This window comes from Ictalurus punctatus, chromosome 9 (genome assembly GCF_001660625.3).
Source record: "Ictalurus punctatus breed USDA103 chromosome 9, Coco_2.0, whole genome shotgun sequence".
Classification (NCBI taxonomy): domain Eukaryota; kingdom Metazoa; phylum Chordata; class Actinopteri; order Siluriformes; family Ictaluridae; genus Ictalurus; species Ictalurus punctatus.
In genome coordinates, this window is record NC_030424.2 from 12731295 (window position 1) to 12750000 (window position 18706).

Here is an 18706-nt window from a genome sequence, read left to right on the forward strand (position 1 = left end):
GAGTGCACACTGTCTTTAAAGCAAAAAGGGGACATACCAAATACTAAGAAACTCTGAAATTCATGTAAATATTTCAAAGATTCTACTTCTCACTCAAGTTATTGTCAGTATGATTTGTAACAAAAATTGATGTATTAAATTAGAGAAGACTGCAAAATAGAAGCATTTTCACTAGTGCTCTCAGACCTTTGGACCCTACTGTGTATATTTGTTTGTTTGTTTGTTTACAGATCACCTTCCAATAATTAACTCGATACATCTATTTTGACTGCTTGCATACAGTGGGGGAGATAAGTTTTGGACACCTCAACATTTTTTTTCAGTAAATATATTTCCTATGAGGCTATTCTTATGAAATTTTCACCAGACATCAGTATTAACTCAAGAAGTCCGCAAATATAAAGCATTCACAACATTAAAGTCCATAAATAAAGTTATGTGCAATAAAGTGGAATGACACAGGAAAAAAGTATTGAACACACTAAGAAAAATCAGTTCTCCAAGGCAAGGTAAGGCAAGGAACCAGCTGAAATCCGTAAGTAATTATACCACCAATCTGTGCAAATGAATATCAGCTGGGTTAGTAAATTGATGGTCTATAAAAAGGCTTTTCGTTGCCAAGGTTTCATACAAGAAACCTCTCATAAAATAAATGAAATAAATGTTGACACGTCCAATACTTATTTCCCGCACTGTATTACACATTTAGAAGAGTTCTCTTCACTTTTAGCACTAAGCTTCCCTCTTTTAATCAAACTCTTAACAAGGCAGCAATAAAAGATCCAATTACATATTCTCTCTCCGTCACCCAGAAAAATCCCTAGTGTGGAATTAGCTGTTGCAGTGTTCAGTTGTGTATCAGTGCATATATTTGTTCATCACTAAAGATGATGAAAACGCCGCACTGGGATGTGAAATGAATCAATGATTGCTGAAAAGGTGAACATATTGTTATAGCAACAAATAATTGGGTTTTTATTGCAGCGAGGTAGTACTAACAATGAACTATAATTAAATCAAAATGAAGGACAGATTTTACTTCCCACCATGTTTAGGGGTTGCCTCGGTTACATGAAATTAAAGTACCTTCCTTGGAGCAGTTCCTCTCGTGGGAGCCGGAATCATGTTCCCTGTGGGATATTTACATTCACGGAACCTGATGAACCTACAGAGAGAGAGAGAGAGAGAGAGAGAGAGAGAGAGAGAGAGAGTGAGAGAGAGAGAGAGAGAGAAAGAGAGAGAGAGAGAGAGAGGAGAGAGAGAGAGAAAGAGAGAGAGAGAGCCACTTTGTCTGATATGAACAAAACTGGAGGACATTTTGCATCACTTGATCTTTAATATGAAATGGATATGAAATCGTTTCTTTTTGCTGTGTTACTAAGTTTTGCCTGAAAATTACTTCATTATCCCACCTTACTATATGTAATTTAATGAGTAGTCTATAAAAAGTATTTCTACCTCCAACTTTTAAAGCTAATAAAGCATAATGATAAGTGTATACTGCAAGTATACATTTTTTTTATTTATTTATGGCAATCATTGTGTCGCTACCATCTCCAGCTCGCAATGTTTCACTACAATTCCCATGATCCTCAGCTAACAACCTCATCACATGACCTCCACTCAAAACCCCTATGCTGCATTCAACTCATTTAAAAGTAAAGAAGTGCTGCTTTGTTTACTGTTGTTGTTGTTGTTGTTGTTGTTGTTGTTGTTGTTTTGATGCCACTCACTGAACTTCCGAGTTTCTGAGTAGGGGGCATTTTCTTTGGTTACAAGTTTAGTCGAACTGATTGCTAATGAAAGAAGCATGCACTGCTTATATTCATTTACTGGCAACAGGGTTACTAATAAAGTACTGTAAACGTTCTACAATTAAAAAAAAGCTGTCAAGTGCTGTAATATCTTAGTATAAAATAACACATAATCCAGTGCATTTGCTTGATGCTTTTTAAGATTGCAGCTTACAATCGATACAGGGTACAGTCGAGCTGAAGGTCTTGCGCAAGGACCCAATTTTAGCAGTTTGGTAGTACTGGGATTTGAATCAACAACCTTCTGCACTAGCTCAGCTAGCTTACAATGAATTTGGCAATATTATAATTAGTATCGAGTCATGTAATCCAGTGGTTTTCAAAGTGGGGGCCCCCTTGGGGGCCGCCAGGGGGCACCCAGGGGGCCTCAACAATTTGGTATGCCCATCCCTCCCTCTAGTATGTTTTCTCTTTCTCACTCTCAGACAACAACAAACACAATCAATTCCTAATGTATTGTAATGTAAAGATGTAAGATTTAATTATTAATAAAAAAGGGGGATATATTCAGAAGTCTGTATTTCTAATGTTTTAAAGACATCTTGCAAAAGGGGGGCCTCGGTTAATTTTGTTAATGCCATTTGGGGGGCCTTGCCCTGGAAAAGTTTGGGAACCCCTGATGTAGTCAACGCCACAATCCGATTGACCGATTCAGATTAAGATAATATACTGATTCCCCAAGTTCTGATTCCCACCCCTGGAACATTCCTGTTTTAATCGGAAATGTGTCGCATGTAAACTCCTTATTCAGAAAATCCACTGAAAGGAGATATATGCGCATTCTCAGTCCGCAAGGAATTTTGGGTGCTAACAGATGCTTAGCTGTAGGCTAGGTATTTAGGAATGGAAACTCAGGCCACTCGGAATACGGGTGCAAACCGGATATAGACATTAAACAAATTTTGATGTGTACTACCGCTGCACTACAACTTGCACTAAAAGATTGCATTGAATCAATGCACGCTAGTCAAGTTAGTTGTGGTAGCTCAGTGGCTAAGGCTTTGAGTTACATTGCAGAAAGTCAAATCCTAGTGCATTGTGTTCAAATCCCAGCAATGCCAAACTGCTCAGTCGTATCCTGCATGAGTTGTAAGTCTCTATCTTAAAAATAGCGAGCAAATGTACTGGATTAAGTGTTATTTTTATGCTATGTAAGATATTACAGTACTTTACTGTAAATATGTTTCCATTTGTTTAGTGTAAACAATTTAAAGACCCCTGGTCCCCAGACCCCACTTTGAGAACCACTGGTCTATCTCCTTTGTTTGCTGCATTGCACTTGCCTGTCTGCTTCTTGACATATTTTAATGACTCAGCAGTTTATTTACACTACTAATATTTGTTAGAACTGCATGAAACAATAAAGTCATCTCAAATATTTTGCTTCCAATGAAGGTGACGACGTGCATTCTGTTTATACTTACTGCAACATGCTACTGACAGTGAGATTTCCGAAACAATCCAATTAAAACCACCAAAGCTCACATTGTGATTGAGTGCCATTGATTTGAGCTTTTAGCTTCTGTATGCATTACTGAGTCCACTCTGGTAATATACTCTATGTACCTGTGGGGTTTGCTGTAGTAAGAATTCTGCAGCTTCTGCAGCTAAATCAGTCAATACATTGTTTCCTGATTATTTCTAAAGCTGTGAAGCTCATTTAGTAAAGACATTGGCTTAGGAAAATCCTTGACACATCCCATATAACCTGCAGGTAGGGATAGAACATGACAAAAGATGTATTTCTGGAATATAACAGGATCTGATTTCCTATTTCCTATCAAGATGATCTGAAATGAAATCTAACGATGCAGAGGATTGCTATATATAATGTTGATGAAACCAGTGGGAGATTTTTAAAATCCAATTTTACCGGTATTGCTCTATGCTAAAAAACCCCAAACAAAAACAAATAACAATAAAAAAAAGCCAACAATGCAGAAACACAATAATCTCTTTTTTATATGTCTGAGATTTGTTTTTAATATGTAGGCCATATTTTAAGTTTTAAACATCTTCATATTATGACACACACCAGACTTTGGAATAAGGATGTTTTCTATACATAGCATAATAAAAATAACTATTTCAGATTTCCTTACCATTGCCTTTTTTTTCTTTTTGTTTTTTAACCCTCATACACACTTAGACCAAGGGATTCTTAAGGCCACGATTCTCAAAGTGTGGCTCATAAAGCATAACCATAGGGTCCGGAATTGTTTAAACACGACAACGCAGTTATTTAAAGTTGTTATAGTTCTTATAGTTCTAAGTCAAATTGGCTGCACACTTTAACTGCACAGGTTTAAACCCTTTCTCACAGTAGGAAATTTACTTGTCAGACATTTTCAATCAGTATAGCCAAATGAATTATTTTATCGCCGCAATTTTGTTATAAGATTGGTCAGGACACTGTTGGGTTTCTGTATGTAGAGTATTATGACTCTATGGTTAGCAACTGTTGAGCAGAGCAATAGGAAGGAGAAGGGTGCGAGCCCCATGCTGGCCAAACTATTCAAATCTCTCCACAATAACACTGGTTCAGAGATCAAACGAACAGCACTGAAGTTTTATTTTTATTTTTATAGTAAAACACAGTATAGCTACAACTGCCACAACAAAATGATAACACTGAAACCTAGTAGCAGGCCCGGATTAAGAGTTTAGAGGCTCCTGGGCACAATGTCTTGTAGCCCCCTGCCCCCCACCCCCGTGCTTTTTATTGGTTATACATGGTGTCATTATCTGAAGGCTTTGTGCACTAAGTGACAATAGCAGCATTTTCTTAACAATATGCTATTTACACTAAGTGAAAATAACTAGTGATATATTCTATATACACTATATAAATGTAGCAGTTCTTTGCAATAAGTGCAAATAGTTGTTAGACACTATTAATACTTATAAATAGTGGCAGATACTATTTGCACGTCAGTATCGTTGTACATTAACAGGATGCAGTAATAACAGAGTGTAGATGACTATATTTATTAAAATTATTAAATGGGTGCCACCTTATTGGAAAAATAAAGCCCTCCCTACACCTACCCCGAACCGATAAACGCTATTATTAAACAGTCGTTAGGCACTTTATTTCCACTTTACAAATATTTTCTTAATTTTTATTGAGAATGAATGCCTTTCCAATCTAATATGTGATGGGGAAAAAGGAGAAGAGCGAGTTCGGGAAAAGGCGGATTGGAACTCTGGTCGAACGCATCAAAAGCTACTCCGTACGGCCTACACCACTGTAGATGGTAAGTGGTGGGATTTTTTAAAAAATCTTGTGTGGCCCAATCAGACATTGCCCTTCATTTCCGGCAATGTAAAAAAAAAAAAAAAAAAAAATTCTTCCCCTCAATTGGGCCCCAAGTGCGCATAGGCCCCTGGGAATGCCCATTGGATAATCCAACCCAGCCTAGCAGGCTAGGTAAAAAAAATAAAAATTCATGAAAAATTGCAAATTCTTAAAGCCTTGAGTGTCTACTTTCTAACCACGGGCAATCCCAAAACAGACGCAAATTTTATTTCTTGGCCTCTGGTTAAAAGAAATTGTTGGGAATGGTTAAATGCTGTAGTGATCACTTGAGTAAAAATAAAAGAAAGAGCAAATAAGTCGTCTGGTGAAACACTAATTTAGTAATTACTTTTCAAAGTATGTCTTTACATGTCTACAACTGACACAAATAATCTGAAAATGTTCTATATCCGAGCATACATACAGTATCTCACAAAAGTGAGTACACCCCTCACATTTTTGTAAATATTTGATTATACCTTTTCATGTGACAACACTGAAGAAATGACACTTTGCTACAATGTAAAGTAGTGAGTGTACAGCTTGTATAACAGTGTAAATTTGCTGTCCCCTCAAAATAACTCAACACACAGCCATTAATGTCTAAACCGCTGGCAACAAAAGTAAGTACACCCCTAAGTGAAAATGTCCAAATTGGGCCCAAAGTGTCAATATTTTGTGTGGCCACCATTATTTTCCAGCACTGCCTTAACCCTCTTGGGCATGGAGTTCACCAGAGCTTCACAGGTTGCCACTGGAGTCCTCTTCCACTCCTCAATGACGACATCACGGAGCTGGTGGATGTTAGAGATCTTGTGCTCCTCCACCTTCCATTTGAGGATGCCCCACAGATGCTCAATAGGGTTTAGGTCTGGAGACATGCTTGGCCAGTCCATCACCTTCACCCTCAGCTATTTACACTGTTACACAAGCTGTACACTCACTACTTTACATTGTAACAAAGTGTCATTTCTTCAGTGTTGTCACATGAAAAGATATAATCAAATATTTACAAAAATGTAAGGGGTGTACTCACTTTTTGTGAGATACTGTATATATATATATATATATATATATATATATATATATATATATATATATATATATATATATATATATATCAATATTTAGAAGCATAATCTAAAACCATTTAAACAAGTTATATTCTAAGTGTGTACTGAGCTAGAAGACTTCTATGTTTTACTGCACAGCAGGTGTTTTTCTATACCTCTGTAAATTGAATTAGAAGAACCGTGTGTTTTGTCTACAGCAGCTTCACTCTATGGCAATAAATTAGCAATTAGACATTCACTGAAACTGTGTTTCCAGTCAAAGCCCTTTAAGCTTGCAAACCAGTGTCAAAGTAAAAGATAAGACTTCCAGGAGAAGAGAATCAGGCTGGGACTAAAGCCAGAAAATCATTAAGGTATAAGGGTGTATGGTGGGGCAGATGAACTGTGTCCTGATAAAACCTTTCAAAAAAACTGACAGCGCATGCGCCACAAATGTAAGATATCATATATACATGAATAATTAATTAAGGCGATGGAGATGGGCTTGTTTTTAGAAAGAAGTGATTAATACCCCACCTACAGATGAAGTTACTGTTTCAGAAAAGTATATAAAGACATGTATGCGTGTGTATAATTCAGACTTTCTGCAGACTGTCTCACTTTATCGTTTCAATAAAGTTTGATTAGTTTTTGGCATCAGTCTCTGAAGTTTTTTTTTTTTTTAACTTAGGCTGGAAAGATTGTTTCCACGACACAACCAAATGAGCTTTGCTGAAGTGAACACCACCTCGAATATCAACAGTATATAAAGACAAGTAACATTAGCTGGCTAGTTAACCTAGCCAAATGCTGTTGGGGTTTCAGTAGCAGAGAGTTCACTAGTTAGCTAGCTAGCTCATGTTATTCATACATGTTTCTTGCTACATAGTTAGCTATCTAGCCCTTGACACATTGTCCTGCGTGATACCTAAAGCCTGAACAGCACATAGGTATATTTAACACAATAGGCAATCACTACCAAACCCTCAAGTGATGTTTTAAGTTTAATAGAGATTTCATACTATAAAACATCGACATATCTGGCTAGCTAGTGAAGCTTACTCAGCTACGTTGTTGAGATGTGAAATGCCCATATTTATACAGGTTCAGTATTACGCTATTGCCTTTGAAACATTAAAAATCAAGCTACCTGATTAAATGAGGCACGGATGCTCATCTGACTCCACTGTCTCAGACATTGCTGACTAAGCATTTGGTGCATAAAATGTAGTTCCGACAGGAAACTACTTTATTTTGACTCGTCTTGAAATTGAATTTGTGCAAATTACCATCTATTAATAGCTTGCATTTTTCTCGAATTAAATCACTATTTTGTTTAAACCCGTTGGATGCAAGTGCATATTTCTGGAATAACAAAACATCTCAGAAAACAAGCTAAGTGAACTATGCAGCACAAGCAATGCTCTACAACTAAGGAGGGGAAAATACAGAAATTCAATAGAGAACTAATTGGCTAAACATAAAACAGGTGAGAACAATCAAGGAAGGAAATGGAACTATGAGGGTGCCTACTGGTGGTCTGGGGAGGAATAATATAATGCAGTTTTTCAAGCAAAAGCACTATAAGTTTTATTTTACTTGGAACAGTACTGTTACACTGAACCATACACTGAATCAGGTACTATAACAGGAGTGCATGTAGTTCATTACTTCCCAACCCTGGACACAGGACCTAACAAATAACATCATCGCATGATGATGGGGCTCTATAACTAAAAACAGTCTTACTCAAGTTAGATCTCATTAATGAAACATGAAAATCAATGCGACTATACGAACATATATTCATGCAGCATTGCAGGTAGATACGAAAGAAACTGAACAAGAAATTCCTTCCATGCAAAATTACTCCAGTATATCTATGTTTTGCACTGAAAGCCAAAGGCAGTCAGTCTTTTGATAGATGCTTTGGGTCCTGTGGGTAGAAAGTGTAGGGAATAAAACCTCTCATGGCTTCAATAAGAGCATCCTGAATGGTAGAATCACGGTCTGGTAATGAAAGTGCTCTGTCTCAGACAGAAAAGCACTGCAGCGAGAGGAGAAGACTACTCATGCCATCACTGCAACGGGCGGCTGTGGCTCAGGTGGTAGAGAGGGTTGTCCATTAATCGTAGGGTTGGATTTCGATTCCTGGCCCACCTGACTCCACATGCCGAAGTGTCCTTGGACAAGACACTGAACTCCATGTTGCTCCCGATGGCAAGCTAGCGCCTTACATGGCAGCTGTGCTACTATTGGTGCGTGTGTGAATGGGTGAATGAGACAGTGTAAAGTGCTTTGGAACTGCTAATGTTAAAAAAGTGCCATATAAGTGCAGACCATTTACCATTTAGTCAAAACTACCCAACACATCATTGGAACACAGTTGCCCAACATTACGAACATTTATCAAAATCCTTTCTTCTGGAGAGCAAGAGGTATTATCAAGGACACCTCACATCCTCAGCATGGACAGATTGTACGTCTCCCATCAGGAACACGCCACAGATGTCTGCGTTGTCACACAAAAGGACTCATAAACAGCTTTTCCCTTCAGCTGTACTAATGCTAAACTCAGCCCTTAAGATTTAAGTGCCAGCCTCCACCTAATAACTAAACATCAAGATTAGGCACCATACTATGCTGTATTGTACATACTGCTATTATCTGCAATTATCTGCCATTACTACAATTATTTACATCAAGTTGTTATACGCATATTATTGCTATATCTGCATTTACTGTAATCCATTGTACAGTATCTACTGTACCAAATTATATGCCTCAACTCTACTTGTATTCTGTTTATCTCAACTAATTGCACCATAATTCTTATTTGCTATTTGCATTACTGGTATGCCTCATACTCTTTACCTTTACCTGTACACTGTTATCTCAACTTATTGCACCATAACCTTATTTATTTCACTAAACATATTTTCTATTTGGGGCGCACGGTGGCTTAGTGGTTAGCACATTCGCCTCACACCGCCAGGTTCGATTCCCGTGGCACTGTGTGTTTGCGGAGTTTGCATGTTCTCCCCGTGCTGCAGGGGTTTCTTCCGGGTACTCTGGTTTCCTCCCCCAGTCCAAAGACATGCATGGTAGGCTGATTGGCGTGTCTAAAGTGTCCGTAGTATATGAATGGGTGTGTGAGTGATTGTGCCCTGTGATGGATTGGCACCCTGTCGAGGGTGTACCCCGCCTTGTGCCCGATGGTCCCTGGGATAGGCTCCAGGTTTCCTGTGACCCTGAAAAGGAGTAAACGGTTGAAGATGGATGGATGGATATTTTCTATTTGCACTACTGGTTCAATGCTAACTGCATTTCTTTGTCTTTGTACTCGTACTCTTACAATGACAATAAAGTTGAACCTAACCTAACTGGGTCATATTTTGCTGTCATCGAGGACATCTACACCACAGACAGCCTGCAGCATCAAGAGTGATCCCTCTCACCCCTCCCATGGACTGTTCGCAGTCCTCCCATCTGGAAGAAGGCTACAGAGCATCCAGACCAGGTCTACCAGATTCACAAACATTTACTTCCCATTAGACAGGCCATTAGACTCTTAAACAGATCTGCCTGATAGCTATTTCATTTCATTTCACTTATGTCTGCTCACTCTACATAATCTACCCATTGCACTCACTCGGTCACGTTACAAGACAGGCATACTATTTACCCAATCCTCATGCACAAGTCACTTTACATGTACACACAGGACTATTAAAAAGAGTTTACATTATCATAATCCAGTACAGTAGAGTTGTTCTAAAGATTTTAGTGTTTGTATAATCTTTTGTATATACAGCACTGTACAAAAGTTTTAGGCACCCTATTTTTTTTTTTTTTTTTTTTGTACAAACTTTGTTATAGATTTTTTTTTATTTCATCACTTCTACATTATCGAGTCAGTACAAAAAAACATTTTAGATTCCCAAACATTAGTTTTCCAGGACAAAATTAAATGTTACAGAAAAATGTTTGTATGTCAGTAAAGAAAGCAGCAGATTAAGTGGTAAGAGACTCTTTTCAGACAAAAAACATAATGAAGGGTTTTCTGTAAAAATAAAAAGACGGTCAAAATAAAAAAAAACGTACAGCTCATTTCCTTATAAAACTGCGTTAATTCTACCTGAGACTACTTTTTTTTTAAGCAAAGGGTCATTACACCAAATACTGCCTTTGTTTCATTTATTACTGTTTGCTGTTCTTTATAGTATTTTGTAATGGAGAAATATTTAATTTCATTATTTTTAAAGGCATCTTCATTCTAGAGTATTTCTTTGCATGTGCCTAAGTCTTTTGCACAGTACTGTATATATACAATACCAACATATACATACAATACGTACAATATATATTTATTGATTTTTGCAAAGTCTATTATTGTTATTGACTTGAGTAAATAAATACGACAGTACACACTTGCCTATTGTGCCTGCTATGTAACCAGTCAGATTATGTATATTATATTAATCTGTGTTGTCCTGATCCTTACGGAAAGGCCAAATGATCACATGATTCAAATGTGAAATTTACACGTGGGTTTTTACACATTTTTCACATGCAGCACGTTTTTTATTTCCACATCGATTGTTGTCACATCATTTGATTTTTCGAAAGGTTTTTCCACGTACATATAACGCCTGTGTATTTATTTTCACATACGATTTTTTAAAAATTATATTCAAATGTGATTGTTCACATGTCGTGCACGTGTGTTTATTTTACCGTGATTTTGTTTAACATATGAATCATTGCTTTCCATGAGTGATGTTTCACATGCAGTGCGTTGTTTTTTTTCCCCCCACATGAAAATATTTCATTTTCAAAAATATTTATGACATCACATGTGACGTTTCAGTGCATAACATGGTGTAATGCACCTTCTTGTGTTTTTCCACACGTGATCACATATTAAACACGTAATGCTAATGTTCACATGTGACATGTATGTCCTTTTCCCCTAAAGGCATAAGGGGAACTTCTTTTACACAAGAAGAACCCCTGTCTTAAGGATTCTTTGGATAGTGATAAATGATCTTGGCTTCCTAATGGGGTTCTACTTGGAGGCCTCTGTGATAGGGCCACATTCTGTTGTAGGCGTCTACGAAGAACCTTTAACCCCCGTTCAGAACCAGTCCAGAACCAATGAACTATTCATGTGCCAACCAATTTTAATAATCGCTGGTATGAGAGAATAATTAATCATAGAAGCACAAAGTAATAAAAAGGGTACTATGATGTAAAACTGCATGACATCTTGTCTGCTCAGTATACTGCCATCTATAGACATTGTAATACTGTGGTTAAAAATAAAAGAAAAAAAGTCTGGTTTAAAAATGGGTTTCCTTTTTGTGCCTTCCAAGTAACTGTTATGGCTACTTCTGTAACTAGTTGTTTTTTTTTTCGTATGGGAATTTTTGCTTAACTCCACTCCACTGTGGAAGGATGTTTTGTCTGCAAAGGGGAAACTGGCTAATACGAGATAATTTGTGTTGTACTGTTTTAAACTCTGCTACCTCACTAACGATGCTGGAAGAAATCTATTGGAAATCGAATGGAAGAATCTACTGCAAATGCCCTGGCATATGTCCTATAATGATTGTTTTAGCATGTAGGCTTTCATATATATATATATATATATATATATATATATATATATATATATATATATATATATATGTATAAAAAAAAATGATGTCCAGAATATCACTACTACACTACAAGACAAGACATGCAGTGGGGTCCAAAAGTCTGACACGACATTGAAAATCTGGGATATATATTTTATTTCATTTAAAATTGTGAAATAAACAAACAGTTTTAGAATGTTTAAATATTTAAAATCGAAGACAGTAAATGTTGAACATGCTGAATATATAATATTCAAGATTCTGCACTATTTCTAGGTCCCTGTTTAAATGTAAGCAAGTTTGTGATATTGACCTTGTTAACTGCTTTGTACAAAAGGTCAGATTGAACAGTCCCTCCAGGATTTCACGGATTTGCAATCGCAGAAATGAATACAAAATCAAGCAAACAATATTCCACAATATTCATAACAACTCAGAGACAGACATCACTGTGAAACACCGTGCAAAACAATTTCATGCAATTGCAATTTCGCCAATTCAAGTAGTTTTCTGAAAAGAAAAGAAAAAATCTCTGCAAGTTGCAACAAATTCAAGCATTTCTGGCTTCACAAATCACAGAGGAAAAAAAACTCAGTGAAATCCTGCACAGCCTGATTGAAGCATGTGTTCAGGTGACACACCTATGGACTTGATCTAAAACAGATCATAAGGTTTCACACAAACGTGTGGAATCCAGTGCACACCAAATACTAAGAAAGTCTGAAATTCATGTAACTATTTCAAAGATTCTACTTTTCACTCAAATTGTTGTCAATAATATCATTTGCTTTTTTTTCGGAAATATTCTTATTGAGAAAGAAAACATACTTCCTGTCACATAGATACAATACCATTCTCATTTGTTGTTATACATACATATACATACACATACATACATATACACACACATACATACAGAAAAGTAAAGAGTACAATCAACCCCAGCCCCACCCCCCACCCGGCTCTTCATGGGTAACCAATATCTATATCCTGTTGTTTATATATTGTAAAATCCAACTACAGGCAAAAAAATTCAAGTTGGAAGTGCCTGTAACTCCATAAAATATTAAATAAAGGGTTGCCATTTATAAAAAAAAAAAATAAATAATAAAAAAAATAAATAAAAGACAACCCCTCATCGTATATTTTATTTTCTCTAAATAATATCATTTGTAATGAAAATTGCTGTATTAAATTAGAAAAGAATGCAAAAATAGAAGCATTTTCACTATTGCTCCCAGACGTGTGGACCCTACTGTATATTCTCACCATTATATTTTTGCTTCACTGTGTTGTATGTGAACTTCATACTTTCTCATGCTGCTTTAAGACTACTCAATTTGCATATTTTTCGTGGAAAGGAAACTGCAAACAAGAAGCCCCAAATTTGACTCCAGCACTCAGAGTTGCTTCCCTTACTGAGCTTTTCATTGACAGGGAAGTACAAGCAGCTGCTGCACAATGTATGCTATTCTATACAGTTTGTGCTTTCATTTCTTTTGGCTCTTGGACAGGGAAGCCTGCTGATGCGGTTTGAAGCTTTTTGGCAGTGACAGACAAATAGGCATATTTGGCAGTAGCTCTAAAGATGGTGCTCTGGATGGCAGATGTTTCACTCAGGGATCTGCACCATTTTATACAAAAGTGCAACGGTTTTCGGTTTCTTTTTGATTGTTCATATGCTGCAGGTTGAGGAGAATCCATGTTGGAGCTTTGTAGGTGACACTACACTGATTTGAGACAGATCTTGGTCTAATGCCACTGCAGCATGTTTGGTGCCCACCCTGTCAGTGTGGAGATTTTTCTCCAGCAGATTTTCCCCGGACAAGAAAAACAAAAATGGCCCACCAGGGACATACTAAATCTCTACTTATAGCCTGGCTCACTTTCATTATGCACTAGCATGATCCAAACTGGAGAGTCTGTAACAGAATAATTTAACATTTAAACTAGTTTGAAATTATTTACATGAATAGCAGTTCTCACTTGAAATGACCCTCTGTCATGTTAATGATGATATGTCTGGCTATAATTGGGAAGGCCTGCTTTTGTGATGAGGGCTGTAATCAAGATTGTGCTTCTCGTTTCATTATCATTTTAATTAGTCTTTTGTTCTGGAGGCAGGAGGCCGTAATGCTCGGCTCACTTCTCTATCAGGCCTCGTACACTAAAATTGGAGAACTTTTAGCCCCTGCTGTTATAACACATATTCCAGTAGCTTATCTTGCTTCACACCACTCTGAGCTAATGCACAAAAAGAAAAAAAAACAAAGAAAACAGAAAAATGCCTCCTAGATATTCTTTTCTGACTGAATGAAGTATTGCATCAGCAGGCAGTCTTGTCTTGATAACTCCTACAGTGAATCACAGTGGAACTGCATGTGTTAAACACACTAAATATACTGTAGTATTCTCTCATGGCCTATGAAATACAATTTGTGAAATTTTTTTTTTCAAAATGTCTTTGTAGCAGATAAAACCTGATCAGATATATAGGGAGTTGGTGTAGTGCTTTATTGACATTGCATTTTTGCACTACTTAGTTACTCATGTATAACTGTACATTAGGGTGTTTTTAATCTCTGTACTTTATCTGGATATAAATGCACGTCTTCCTTAATATGTATATTATACCTTATTTTTACACTTATTTATGATGTATTCATGCAACAACACTTGAATTTACACCTGGTATTATTTGTTTTTATTTTTATTTTATCAGATCACATAAGGTACGTTTATATGCAACCAAATAATCCATTATTAACCGGATTGATAGCTTAAAAGCCTCCAGGTAAACACCTCAATCGATCCGATTGAGCTTGATCTGAATGTCATTTTGACTGGATTGAAAGGGGTGGTGTAGATCTGAAATAATATGGTGAATATGAAAAAAAATTGCCATGTAAATGCTTGAATCTGACTATTTTCTCAATTGGATTAAAAAATGCTTTGTATACACGTGCAGTGCAGTGGAATGTGGTGACAGATGCTCTGTGCTTACAGAGAAGTTTTGTTCGGAATATATGTAATGCACATGTAAACGGATATTGATATCGGATAGCAGTGTTTAGAGTACATATAAACAGTACGTTCGGAATCCGCAATCGGATTGAATTCACGCTGAATGACGAAAATAGGCACACGTAAACAGACCTACAGAAAGTAATTTTCATTCATAAACACAAGATCACTTAGGTCATGATTTTGAATCAGATGAAGTACAAAATTATAAGAGTGTATAAATAATTCTAGTAAAATTGTACACATAGTAGATACACCAGGATATGTATGCTGCAATGATAAAAGTGTCTACATCAGAAAGAAAACGTGACAAAATGATGCTCAAGTACTCGTGTATATATATATATATATATATATATATATATATATATATATATATATATATATATATATATATACACACACACATATATACATATACATATACATATACACACATATATACATATACATATACATATATATATATATATATATATATATATATATATATATATATATACACATATATATTTATTTCCCCATGTTGCGGGGTTTCCTCCGGGTACTCTGGTTTCCTCCCCCAGTCCAAAGACATGCATGGTAGGTTGATTGGCATGTCCAAAGTGTCCATAGTGTATGAATGGGTGTGGGAATGTGAATGTGATTGTGCCCTGCAATGGATTGGCACCCTGTCCAAGGTGTACCCCATGCCCCCTGGATAGGCTCCAGGTTCCCTGTGACCCTGTATGATAAGCAGTATAGAAAATGGATGGATGGATGGATAGATGGATGCATATACATTCAACATGAAATGTATGTGACTTATTTTCTTAGGTGAACTAGAAAATGGACACATTTACTTCTAGTGCATCTGCATATTTATATTGCTCAGGACTGAAGTCCCAGACATTTTGACACGAGAATAAATCAGATTCCAAAAAAAGGGTAAAATATCCATTTACACCAACTGCTTTTTACAAAAAAATAAAACAAGATGAACTCACTCCATGTCACGTGACCTCCATATCGTATTTAACAGGAATAAAGTTGGTTTGACGTTCGATATTCTCGGATATGCGGAAATTAAGGGACCGTCTCTAAAGTTACATACGACACGTATACGACATTGTTAAACACGTTTCTAACTTCAATAGCGTTTGAAGCGAATGACTTACAGTCATATAACCAACTGTAAAGTGTTCATCTAGGTGTCAGTATAATGCACACCTTTTAGATTTTTGATATTTATCAAAATAAGCTATGTGAGATGCTATTCATACACACACATATGTGTGTGTATATATATATTCATATATACATATATGTACATCATTCGCTTCAAATGCTATTAAGCTTTAAATCATGGTATATTTTGTGCATGGGCCCATTCAGTAGTGAAATACATGGCAATATTTACATGTGATTTAATAGCTTATTTTAATGAATATCAAAAATCTAAAAGGTGTGCATCATACCTGACACCCAGATGAACACTTTCCAGTTGGTTTTGGTACTGTAAGTCATTCCCTTCAAATGCTATTGAAGTTAGAAACGTGTTTAACAATGTCGTATGTAACTTTAGAGACGGTCCCTTAATTTCCGCATATCCGCGAATATCGAACGTCAAACCAACTTTATTCCAGTTCTTATTTACACTCAGACCTGATTACACACGCACACACCTGCTAGTGGGATCATCCCTCAATCGTGAGAAGTACTTTTGTGCGTCTTTATTGTTCCTCAAGAAACATTTGTCATTTCGAATATCATGTCGTGGCTCAGTAGGACCCGCGAGCAGCACTTGAACAGAATATAAAGGGATTTTCTTCACTAGTCTCCACCTTAAAAGACGCTCCCACTCCTACGGTTGTAGGAAAAGAGGTCACGCCTACCTATAATCTGATTGGCTGGAACCTGGCGGTGCTAGTTTGTGATTGGTCAGCGCTTTTCCATTGAATTGCTTCCACCTTCACTTTTGTCAATTCTCTGTGCGTTCATTGAATTGACCGGCGGCGGACTGCAAGTGCAGCCATCGACCCGCGCACTCCTGAGTGGTTCACAGCGCCGGGAAGACAACTTCGGGCGGATATAAATGAAGGAAACGTGCCGGATTTGGTTTCTACCGACAGTTTGAAGGACATACAGCGCGGAAAAGCCACAAGAGAGAGAGAGAGAGAGAGAGAGAGATTGAGAGAGAGAGAGAGAGATTGATATTGATGTGTCCCATTCTCCACTCGATATACATAATATAGCAATGAACACACTCCGGGACGCTCGTCCCTCCATTTCATAAGCGCTCCTCCTGACTTTCTGCATTAAAACAACAACAAGACGCGCGGTTGTGGGATTAAGCTCGGGGGTTTTTAGACAAAGAGGGATATACAATGCCGGACCAGATCACAGTGGCGGAGTTTGTAGCCGAGACGAATGAAGATTACAAATCGCCCACGGCCTCGAACTTCACGACGAGAATGGTGCACTGTAGGAACACAGTGAGTGCTCTGGAGGAGGTGAGTTCATCCGGATACACTCCTACACACTCCTACACACACACACACACACACACACACCAGTGTCCGACACAGCCAGGGTTATTCAAGAACTTCAGGATAAATAAGTGAAATCAAGTGTGTAGTCTGTTCTCAGTTGGTGAGACTCATCCCGGCTGAAAACAAACAATAGAAACCCTCATAGAATTTGTAATGGTTATAATGGGAATTGTATTGGTTTTAATGGAAGCTGTAATGGTCCCTGTGGGTCTCTGTGGGAATTTCTTGCCTTGGTGGATTTGGTGGTTATGTTTAGTGGATACCATTACGGACTTTTAATGGTATTAGACCATTATGGGAACCATTAGAATTACTGTGATGGTTTCTATTGTAAGCACATTTGCCTCTCACCTCCAGAGTTCCCGCCTCCGCCCTGTGTTTGCAGAGTTTGCATGTCTCCTCACGCTTCGGGGGTTTCCTCCTGGTAATCCGATTTCCTCCCCCCCAGTCCAAAGACATACGTTGTAGGTTTATTGACATCTCTAAATTGTCTGTGAATGTGTGGGATTTGTCTCCTGTGATGGGTTGGTACCCTGTCCTGGGAGTCCCTCGCTTTGTGCCCCGAGTCCCCTTGGATAGGCTTCAGGCTCCCCGCGACCTTGTGTTGGATAAGCGGTACGGAAAATGGATGGATGCTTTCTATTGCTTATTTATTTATTTATTTATTTTTAAGCAGGGATAGTTATTGGAAGCCTTGGCCTTCATTAATCATTAATATTACACCTAATATCAGAGACACCACTAGGACTTTTTGGAGCCCCTTGAGGATTGGACTGCTGTAACACCTGCACATGTACATGTTAAAATCCTCATTCATTCCTCTTGGTCAGGGGAACATTGAGAGTGATTTGGAGACACACCCTGAACTGGACCACCAGTCCATCACAGGGCACCATGCGCACACACACACACACACACACTCTATCACACTTTCCCACCTAGGAGCAATGTGAGGTGGAAGGGAAAACAAGAGAACCTAACAGAAACGTGTAAAACTCCACGCAGACAGAAACCCAGGCTCGGGATCGAACCAGGGACCCTGAAGCTGTAAGGCGGCAATGCGGCAGTTAAAATATCGCCAGTAGCTCAACTCTAAATGTGCTTGTTCTGTATTATGTTACACAGAACATGTCCCTCTGTCCCTCCTTTAACACAAAATGAGTGATCTTGGATTGGCTATAGCTGGTGTTATTTTCTGTTAGAAGATAGGAACAGCACTACTTCTCTCTTCTCGTCTGCTAGTACACGCCTTTCAGTGCAGATGCTTGTACACTCCCCAGCTTTTGTCAGCTTTTTAAGATCAGAATCTGCGCATTAAAGCTGCTGTGGCTGATGCAGGGCTTGG

General features: G+C 37.7%; 1 protein-coding gene across 4 annotated transcripts in view; it reads left to right on the top strand.

The window, feature by feature from the left end:
- The first annotated feature begins 16775 nt into the window (after positions 1 to 16775).
- Positions 16776 to 18706, top strand: part of asap2a (ArfGAP with SH3 domain, ankyrin repeat and PH domain 2a) — an 89240-nt gene continuing 87309 nt past the window's right edge. For 3 of the 4 annotated variants that reach the window (XM_017476886.3, XM_053682570.1, XM_053682571.1), the window contains exon 1: positions 16777 to 17322. In XM_017476886.3, the coding sequence (XP_017332375.1) occupies positions 17197 to 17322 (126 nt within the window). In that variant the 5' untranslated portion in view covers positions 16777 to 17196. Of the gene's footprint in view, positions 17323 to 18706 lie in introns of all 4 variants that reach the window. The other variant, XM_017476887.3, reaches the window with a different exon arrangement.